The 10,535-nt window shown below is 36.4% G+C and overlaps 1 protein-coding gene across 1 annotated transcript in view; it reads right to left on the bottom strand.

Annotated features, from left to right (window-relative positions):
• Positions 1-10,535, bottom strand: part of LOC107722422 (structural maintenance of chromosomes protein 6) — a 32,527-nt gene that overhangs the window by 13,829 nt on the left and 8,163 nt on the right. The window contains exons 4-13 of the mRNA XM_016530787.1: positions 9,111-9,172; positions 8,934-9,014; positions 8,753-8,854; positions 8,453-8,572; positions 8,112-8,210; positions 5,871-6,017; positions 4,271-4,359; positions 4,003-4,167; positions 3,231-3,409; positions 1,701-1,902 (exon numbers count right to left, since the gene is read on the bottom strand). Of these exons, the coding sequence (XP_016386273.1) occupies positions 1,701-1,902; positions 3,231-3,409; positions 4,003-4,167; positions 4,271-4,359; positions 5,871-6,017; positions 8,112-8,210; positions 8,453-8,572; positions 8,753-8,854; positions 8,934-9,014; positions 9,111-9,172 (1,246 nt within the window). The remainder of the gene's footprint in view (positions 1-1,700; positions 1,903-3,230; positions 3,410-4,002; positions 4,168-4,270; positions 4,360-5,870; positions 6,018-8,111; positions 8,211-8,452; positions 8,573-8,752; positions 8,855-8,933; positions 9,015-9,110; positions 9,173-10,535) is intronic.

Below are 10,535 nucleotides of genomic sequence, written 5' to 3' on the forward strand. Positions count from 1 at the left end.
GTTCGGTGTGTGATAGAGTAAACAGTAATAGCAGCACCTGCAGTTGCAGCAGCGGCAGCCCCCAGGTCCTAATGCCCATTCTGTAAGGAGTTTTAATCTGTAGGGGGCGCTGTTGGCCTACTTCTAATTAAATTAAAAGTAAAATAGCCTACACAAATAACATTTAGACTGTGTTTCTGATTAAATAAAGCAGAAATTGATGTCATAAAATAATGAGTATGTTTTGATTTAAAGGTCAGAAGCTACAGCTTACATGAAAAAAAAAAAATCACAAACATGACACTTGTAAATTAAATAATTTTATATATACTGATTTATTCATTAATGTGTAATATGTTTTATTTTTAATATAATTAAGCTTTAAAAGATTTTCAGAATTTTTACAACTCTTTTGCTTTAGACCATCTACAAATGTTAAATCTTAAAATAAAATGGTAGGGTTAACACTGCATCTTTCTGGGAAAAAAATGCAGCGATTGATATATAGTTTATTTATAGTTATTTTCAAAGCTTCAATGTACTGTCAAAAAACCTTTATTATTGTTTAATTCTAACAAATAAGTTCTTGTTAAAAACGAACCAAAATTACAAATATTTTGCTTATAATTTCTGCACAGGAGAGACTTGGTGTCGTTTCCAAACAAAAGGAAATATATTGGTATCAGTATCGGCCAAAATTAGTTGAAAAATATCGGCTTATCGGATATCGGCAAAAATCTAATATCGTGCATCCCTAATTGCTTTGGAAGCTAAAGCTCACGATTATGGTAAGGGGCATTACATTTCCGACACACGCTTGAGATGTTCGGCTAATCACAACACACTGGGTCAGCTGGCCAATCAGAGCACACTGCGCTTTCTGAAGGAAGGGCTTTGTAGAAATCAACGTTTTTGAAAGACTGAGCATAGAGGATCTGCAATAATGAACAGTATGTGAAAAAATAATGCATTTTTTTCATTAATGCATGCTAACATATTCTATTACACCCAATACACAAAATAATGAGCTTTGAAAATAGTATCATATGACATACTTAAAGGGGTCCTATTATGCTCTTTTACAAAGTCTTGATTTTGTTTTGGGGGTGTACTAGAACAGGCTCTCATACTAGGTTGTTCGAAAAACACATTATTTTTCACATATTTTACATTATTGCAACACCTCTCTCCCCAGTCTGGCATGAACGGCTCGAATAGTTCCTGTATCAAATGAAGGCCCGCCTTCTGAAATACGAAATGTGCTGTGATTGGTTAGCTGTGCCAGTGTGTGTTGTGATTGGCTCCACTCGGCGCCTTGGCGGGAAATGTCATGCCCCTTACCATAGCCGCCTGCTGCGAGCTTCAGTGTAAATATTGCGTAAAAATCAAATCAATTTAAGTGCGATTTAAACCCGGATGATTGTAACCACTCTAAGTTCGTCTGCCTTGGGAAAGCTAGCGTGTCTCCAACATAGTGAAATATCTCATTTTGAAGTGGACTTTGAGCTTTGTAACTTTGCAAATCTTTTTTATGCTCAAACAGCAACATTACAGACTAACTAAAGTTGAAAAAGTGAAAAAGCATAATAGGACCCCTTTAATAGCTTTTAATAGCATGACACCAAATTGCCAGAGAAGTCAAATAAGGCAGAAAATGAAGTATTACAGAAAACTGAGGTAATCATTCCAAAATCAGGTCAGGTAAGGTGACATCAAGCTACCTGCTCCTGACATCGTAGACCGTGTTGGTAAATGTGCTGACGATGATCTGAGGTCTTCTGCCCTGCTGGAAATACCGACTCATGATTCTCTGTAACTCTCTCTCGTCAGCATGGTTATCGCAACAGAAAGCTAACATCAGAGCCTTCAGACAACACTCCACTGCAAGACCCAGCTCTGGATCCCGCAATTGGATACAGAACCCTAGAAACAAAATAACCTTCAAAATCAATATTTCTCCTAAAGCCTAAACTATATTTCAGTTTTGACGCAAACACTTAGGGTGTGCACAGCCGAAGACATAGCCTCTCAATAATACAGATTATTTCACTGCGTGCATGAAGACATGCACCCTAGAAAGTTTCACCCTTGCCCAGTGACTGCCCTATTTTTTAGGGATGCACCGAAATTTCCGAATATGGCATTTTCGGTTTTCGGCCGAAAGAGAAAAACGGCCGAAAATATATGGCGCGCCGCACCGCCCCAAGTGCATCCAGAATTTTCATTTTGGTGCATCCCTACTATTTTTCTCTAAAAGTTATGACTGATAAAATTGTCTGTGTACTCATTTTAACTAGAGTAGGATAGGATAGGGCTGGGCAGTATATTGAGTTTGTATGATATATCGATATATTTTTAATAGGCGATATGTTATGAAGCAATACTGATATACAGTACTGATATACAGTAGTTTGACAGAGTGAGCTGCTGCAGGGAAAATTTATAATCCAATTTGTCCTAAACATGAGACATGCTTTATATTAAGGGCTTTAAAATAACTGGTAAGATATAGTTAACACATATAGTTAAAAGCGGCTCGCCCCATCAGATGCTCTGACAGACTCATGTGCTGTTTAATGCGTTTGAGATGTGCTGTTTTCCTTCGTGCATAACTTACATTTCACAGTTATATTCTTCATCTGTAAATGTTAGAAAGTCTTGGAAATATTTCCATATTTTGCTGTCGGGAGCCTTTTGCATGCGATTCTCCGCTAAACTTCACAGACTTCAGTGAACGAGCACCACCGCACACATGCGCTAAACAGACGGAGCGTAATAGAATAAAAGCGTAATAATTGCGTCATATGTAGAGTTTGAAACCTACAAGTAAGTGTATTTTATGATAGCAGAGAGCAGTAATGGGGTAATCAAAAATAAAATGCAATTAATCTGTGCTCTTGTTTATTTACTTTCATTTTTAGTTTAGTGAACTGAACTTCCGCCTTAAAAAGATTATTTTCGTTTTTAGATTGTAATGTTAGAATGTAATGTGATTTTAGCACATGATGGATAGCATAGCCTACTTTCACTATATTTGTTTTTATTGCCTTTAATATAAACATTGTTTTATTGGACAAAATTGGGCAGGATGTTAATGCAAAAAAAAAAAAATTTTTTAAATATATAATTTTGAATCCAAATAGAAAATGTAGAGAACACCGAGATATATACCGTATATTGCATTTCAGCCAAAAAATACAGAGATATGATTTTTTTGGCCATATTGCCCAGCCCTAGTTCAGGATACTTACCAAGCGGTCCAACAGGTTTCTTCTTGAACTGACCCCGCCGGTCAGCCTCATCTATAGCCCTTAGCAGTGGCAGCATATGCTCACCAAAACGACAAACCTGGTTACCTCGACTGTTTTCCATTGCAGCCAGGTTACGTCGCTTTGATTCAATTGTACGCTGCAGGTCCTGCTTTTCACGGCTACAGAATGAAGAGAAAAGTTAAATTACAAGATATACAATGTGAGACCGGTCAATAGATAAAATAAGAATTAGAAACGAGGACATTTTTGTTGTACATTTAAGATCCAGTGAAACCCAATAGTTTGGGACCACTAGTGAAATGCTTCTTTTTTACCTTTTTCCTATTTTAATTAGGTAACATTTTTTATTATTAATTATGTGATCAGAATTTCAATGAAAGCAAGACAATCTTTGACAATATATTAAGCATAACATTCATATTTTACAATAAATGTAAAATATATTGTTTCTATATGTATAATCAGCATCTTTAAATCAAGTTGCATATTTCTCCACCATTTTTAATTCCATTATGGCATTCGCAATGGTTCATGGGATTGTTGTTCTTTCCCTCATTAAAGCCATTATGTCTTGTATCTTTGACTTTTCAAACACAATTTTGCTTGAATTTTGAAGTTTGTAATGTTGTAATATTACCCTCATAGCTGGTTTGGTTCAAGGCTTATAACTCTTTAATGAGGACCTTTTTTAAATTTATTTTTTAAGAGATGTCTTTTTTTAACCCTGACTTTTACCAACAGTTGCACTAACCTCATTCTACCCAGTTTTTCTTTAGCAGTGGCACAGGCCTGTGTAAACTGATCGATCTGCTGAGCCAGAGTGGAGTCCTGGAAACTTAGATCTTCCAGCTCAGCCTGAATGTGATTCATCTTCTCCTCACGAGCATGAGTGTCAGCTGAGTTCGTCTGACTTATGCTGGACAGAGTGAGAAGGGGTTGGGTCATAATTAAACAGCTGGAAATGGTACAAGAATAATGTTGCATAACATTGTTTCCTTTTCGGCACACTTTTGAAGTACCTGTGTTTGAGTTCTTGGATCCGCTTGTTAAGCTGATCTTTATCCTTTTCAAGGTCTCTCAAGTTAGTCTTTTTACGATGGAGACCAGCCTAAGCCAAGAAAAATGAAAATTAGCACCGAGATGTGAGTAGGGTTGGGAATCGAAAATCATTCCAATTCCAGAATCAGATACTTAAGGTCAGGAATCGGATACTCTTTTTTCCAACCTAAATAAACCTGCTGCTGTCTGTCATTAATGTTTATTTATACATTGAAGACTAACCAGTGCTATTTTAAAGTTAAATAGATTATTCAGTTTCTCTGGTATTTCTGTACATGAACATGCACATATTACTTTTATAACTACCTGAAAAACTTTAAGCACAGTTAATTTTAGTTGTATCTTGTTATTGTATTTGTTTGTGCCATTGCTTGTCATTTATCTATTCTTATTTTATTACTGACTGTTTAATGTCTTTTTAGTTAAAATAAATTAAATTCAGGGTTTGAAATGAAATTTCTTTTTAAATATCTTTCTCACAATATAAATATGAATCAACAACATTATAAATTGTAAAACACAAATACATGAGGTGACGAAACATTTAGGTTGGATGATTGCAGCTTAAAAATATGTCTAAAAAATATTCTTCCCCCCTCAAATAAACCCCCCCCCATAAGTTTTCCCCCCCCCCCATTTTCCAAAATGAAATTCAGGCCCTGTGGCGATCTGCCAGGACCTTCCTCGCTATTCTAAGCGCTCCAGTGTTTCGCTACACTTGCGATCAGCAAGTAACAGATAAGTATAATATTTGGATTAAGCTAACATGTTGCAAGAGGTGACACCACCAACATGACAAAGCACTTGAATTAAACATATCGTTAAAGATCACGACCACGATTCAAACACCAACGTGATCTTATTCGTAAATGACATCGATTCAGCTGTTAAACCTTTGACGTGTGCGATCACAACGGTGTGATCAACTCTCTGTTCGTTCCGTGTGATCTGACACATTCAAATCTGCGTTTGCGCTGCCGCTGACCTGAAGAGAGCAGCTGTCGACCAAAATAGAGTAAATCACCTTTTGAAAGTAATTCGACGTTTCAAATAAAGATTTATCTATTATGTTGCTACGCCAGTAGGTGGCGAAAAGGAGCTGTTAAAAATGTATTTGTATTTGAATCATTCATTCAAGAGATTCATTCAAAAACACTGATTCATCCAATAATGAAACAAGTAAATCTTAAGTGATTGATTGAATCATTAATTCATAAATTACATGTGATTTTTGTTAAAAACTAAAAAAAAAAAAAAAAATCTCAATTTATCCAGAATTGTGCAGCTCTATTTTGCACACAAACAGCTCTTAACCAAGTCCAGTTTTTATGTAGCCTGCTGATTTTTGTTCATGGTTTTCAGTTGCAAATAAATTTTTTGCAAAAAGAGACAGAATAAATATGTTTGACATCTAAATGTTTGAATTTCTTTTTTTTTTAACCACATTGGAATCGAAACTGGGAATCGGAATTGATAAAATCCAGACGATACCCAACCCGTGAGCACAAAGTTTCCTTTTTCCCTCCTTATTGTGTTGTGCATGCATGTGATGCAAAACACCTCCGCGGTTTTGAGGTCTCGGTTGCGCGCCTGTACTCGGCTCTTCAGTTCAGCACACTGTGGCTGCAGCTGCTGCATCCGATCCGTCACACCCTCCAGCTGATCCTGCAACTGTCTGAATATCCTGTTGGCCTCCTGAACCTTCCCCTATACAAAGAAAACCCAAAATAGACACCCTGCACATTACTGTGAATCAGACATAATTAGATTTTCATTAAAGGGAGACATGCAAAATGTGCAGTGTTGGGGTGCCTCCAGGACCAGGGTTGGGAACCACTGGTCTAATCTATGACATTATGGAAGAAAAAAAAATCCTAATAATCTTCACTCCTTTTGTAGCCGTTTTTATTCTTTTGGAGTTTCTCATTATCAAAACACAATTAGCAGGAAATCCTGGTCTCCTAAACCTGGTTGTGCTTTAAGTGTTAATGTGTAGGTGGGAAAACCTAAAACAAAACAAAATAAAACTAAAAAAAAAACTAAACAAAAACATATCATATTGATACATGATTTAAACAACTCGTGAGCACTTCTGAGGAAAAAGCTGATGGTTAGTGACATCAAATATTTGAACATTATTCAACTTTTGTTTAATGCACTTTGTATTGGTTAATTTAAAATCATTACCACAAATTCTTTAGGCATTTTCACTACAACTGTTTGACTGTTGTGCCATTATGATTCACCCCCATTAACACAATGAGATTCGATGCAATGGAAAAATATGATCACTTATAATGCCCCGAGGCCTGTTTCATGAAACAAGTTTACCAATTAAGTCAGGCTTATTTTCAATAATTCATTGTCAAATGATTTGGTTCCATAAAGCAAATTTAACCTAGGCCTAGATCAAGCTCTGACTCTCTCACATACTATTATTTGACTTTTTTTTTTTTTTTTTCAGTTTCTAGCTATGCAGCCTTTCTCTCTGGTTTTATTACAGCCATACCTTTTATAGTTAGCAGAACAGATAGCAGAACATTACAATCTAAAAATCACTCTTTAAAGCATTAAAATAGAGAATAAAGAAAATGACTATTTTAACGTATAAGAAACACACATTAACTCATTTGAGCTTAGTAATTAGTACTAGCTACTAGCTTATATTTGATTTACCCATTACAATAGTGCCTTTACAGTTACTGCTATCATAAAAATACATTTATATGTAGGTTTAAAATTCTACAGAATATATTTTAGCAAAACGTATATTTTACTCAGAATTATTGCGCTACTATTCGAATGCGCTCCGTCTGTTTAGCGCGTATGCGTGCAGCAGCGCTCGTTCACTCGCGTAAGCCTCGCCCACTCCTGACAGCAAAATGGATATATTTACATGACTTTCTAACATTTACAGATGAAAAATATACCTGTGACATCAGTTATGCACTGAGGAAAACACAACGTCTCAAATGCATTAAACAGCACAAACGTATTCGCTGTTTGCCATGGTGGATCAATTTGATCCATGATCGACATTAAGGTCTGCTTAAGAATAAGTGTGCACAAATTAGTGAGATTGCCTGAATTTAAATAGTCAAGCTATTTAAATAGCTTAAAAAATAATAAAATAACTTGTATTATTTTAAATAATAAAAGTATAGCGCATCCACTAGTAATTATATATAATTAAATCAGTTTTTACCGATGCAAATATGTTAGAAACGAATACAAATGCCAACTTGTAGCCGATGCACACTTTTTTAAATCGATGCATCGCATCGTTAACTTTTATGCCGATGCACCGATGCAAATCTGTGAATCTTCCCATCCCTAGTCTATATCACGAACAAACTCCCACATCTGCTAGGAGAAACCTCAGAAAGCGCAAACCTGGCTGCCAGGTGTTGTGCAACAGGACCACCAACTACACAATAACATCAACACTCACTGTGTATTTTCTGCCTTTCCTTCTCACTGTTATTTTGTGTGTGTGTGTAAAAGTGTCTGTAATTTTGTTACCAGTGCTTTGGAAATGTACAGACTTTTTACCATGCCAATGAAGCTACTTGAATCTGAATCTATATTGTGGAATAATGTATTTCAGTTAAACTTGCCCCCAAACTTTGAAAATAAAAAAAATTGTGATTTTGACTGATTTAAACATCAGTGTCATTCTGGCCAGAAAAGGCCTATTTAAGACAGGAAAAGCAGAAATCCGGACAGAATTTAATCCTGTAGTCAAATGTGTGGCTTCATGACACTAGAGGATTCTGTACCCCAAAAATAATATTCAGTCACCTCCCACTCTTCCACCTTCTGGTCATATTTGACGGTGGATTTCTCTTCAGCTGCGATTCGTTCTCTCATGGGCTTCATCTCCTGCTCCACCTCTGCCACCTGACGCACACACAGACATACATTTCAGTATTAGGTCACAATCTTCGGTTATATAAGATAAGATATTTAAAACATGTGATGGGAACCATTCAGAATGATTCTGGTACCTTAACCTTAACAAAACCACTACAATTATATTAAGAAATTAATCAAATTTGATTAGAAAATAATGGAATTGTTGTATTCATTTTGATTTGAGCCATGCAGTCAGAGATCACGTTGTGCTGGCAGTGATTCCTAACCAGAGACCAGGCCATCTGACTCTTCAGCTCATCCAACTTCTGCTGCATTTCATTGAGTGAAGCCAGATTTTTATAGCGCTCTTCTTTCTCGTGGTACTTTCTCTTTAGCTCTTGTAGAGTCTGTGAGAGAGGAAAGGGTGTGGCAGAAATCAGTGAGTGAAAGAGAACTATGCTGCCATCTTAAAGAGCATCTAGTTTAGCAATCCAATAAGATATTGTTTCCAAAGCAGCTTCATCCAATACATAACTTCAGTTCAGTTACATAAACCAACATGTAAGTGTGATTATTTCAGCATTCACCTCCCTGTGCTTCTCCACTGCATTCTGGGTCATGCTCTTGGTCTTCATGATGTAGCTGTAATCTTCTTTCATCTGATCAAGCTGAGTGGCCTTCATGAAAAACTACAGAAAAAGAGCAAAGCAAATTTCAAGTTTGTATTTGTCATAAGAGAAACAAACGCACACAAACATTAAGACTCACTTTATATTTGTCCCCCTCTCCTTTGGAGTGGAGGAAGTGTTTACTCATTTCTTGGGTTAGGATAGAGACCGGATTGTCCACCTGAGGATGGAAAGACCAAATGGATAAATCAAAGCAGATCATTTAAATAGTTTTGATAGCAAACATTTTGAGAACTGAGTGGATCTTTAGCCATACCTGGATGTTAAAGTGATCCAAAATGGAGATCAGTTCCTCCTTTTTCGATGACACTAAGTGACCTAGGAGACAGGCAAATCAAACTGTCAGGTGCTAACTCATCTGTCATGTGGTAGAAGCTAACCAAATTAGGCAGATGTCACCATGGACAGGTTGCGTGACTTGCCATCATCCTCTAAACCCATGAACACAACAATGCAAGGTAAAATAAATATAAACCAGACTACAACAAATACAGGTTCACTAAAGAGTATGGATCGCACCAACCACAGTGTGTTTTCTGCACTGAATTCTGGGCATGAAACCAACAAATTCAGCATGATTGACAACTTTAGTGCTTGATTTCCAATCTAAAGCAAAACCAGTAGAGCACCACAGAGGCCACATATGTTGTGCACATGTGCACATCTGACTCGACTGGCTGTCGATTACACATCAGGAAAGAATTAGATCCTGGCTTTAATTACAAGCGCTTCAGCAAATCTTCACTTGCCTTCTATCACGAGAGCACAGACACGAACATTATTTTGGAACGTGTCAAAGTAACATTTTCAGGAGCTATGAAATTGTGAAGTTGAAAAGTTCAGTTATTATACTGGTTTAAACTAAATATTAACAATTTCAACTGAATTAGTTACATGAATCAATAATAACTGTAAATATAAACTGCCTTGTCAAGATTGAATTGCTCTAAAATTTGTACAAAATGTAAGGGTTAGATTACCAATGTCAGTTCCCCTCAGAGATACATTCATATAAACTCCTACTCCAATGTATCGCGATTTGTTTGGCGTCTCAACCGGTTAGAATCGTCACATATTTGAATCGATTTTCAACCGGCTCGCGGTTAATCGTTACATCCCTAGTTTTTATTTGTCTACAACTGTTCAGAACTGTGCTAGCTAACCATGCAATCATTAGCATCTTTGAGCCGGGCTCAAAAGTACCTAAAATTGTCACTATGAATGAAACATGTCATCATTGTTTCGGTAGTGACAAAAGGAAAACACAAACCTTTATTTTGGGGAAAATAAACAATTTTAGTACAGTTATGCAGTTTTTTTTAGTATTTTAGTATGTTTTAGTAGTGTTTTAGTATGCAAGTTAAAATTCTGTAACGTCATGTGGTCGCTACCAAAACTAGGGATGTTCATTTCGGTTATTTTTCCTAACCGACAACCGACGCTCGTTAACAGGCTTATTTTACAAAAGCTTTGATTTTATTGTGAATGTACACAAATAAAGGAAAACCTTTTACAATTCCGATTATCTTTATGACTAAAAGGAGTAGTTTCTTCCACTGTTAGAAGGAAAAAATTCAAGTGATTGCGCCGGCACCGCATGCGCACACGCAGTTAAGCTTTGCTACCTTGACAATGCAGCCTGTTCATTATCATAATAAAATACAGTCAGTCAAACATATGG

The sequence above is a fragment of the Sinocyclocheilus rhinocerous genome, unplaced genomic scaffold (genome assembly GCF_001515625.1).
Source record: "Sinocyclocheilus rhinocerous isolate Xijiao unplaced genomic scaffold, SAMN03320098_v1.1 scaffold161, whole genome shotgun sequence".
Classification (NCBI taxonomy): domain Eukaryota; kingdom Metazoa; phylum Chordata; class Actinopteri; order Cypriniformes; family Cyprinidae; genus Sinocyclocheilus; species Sinocyclocheilus rhinocerous.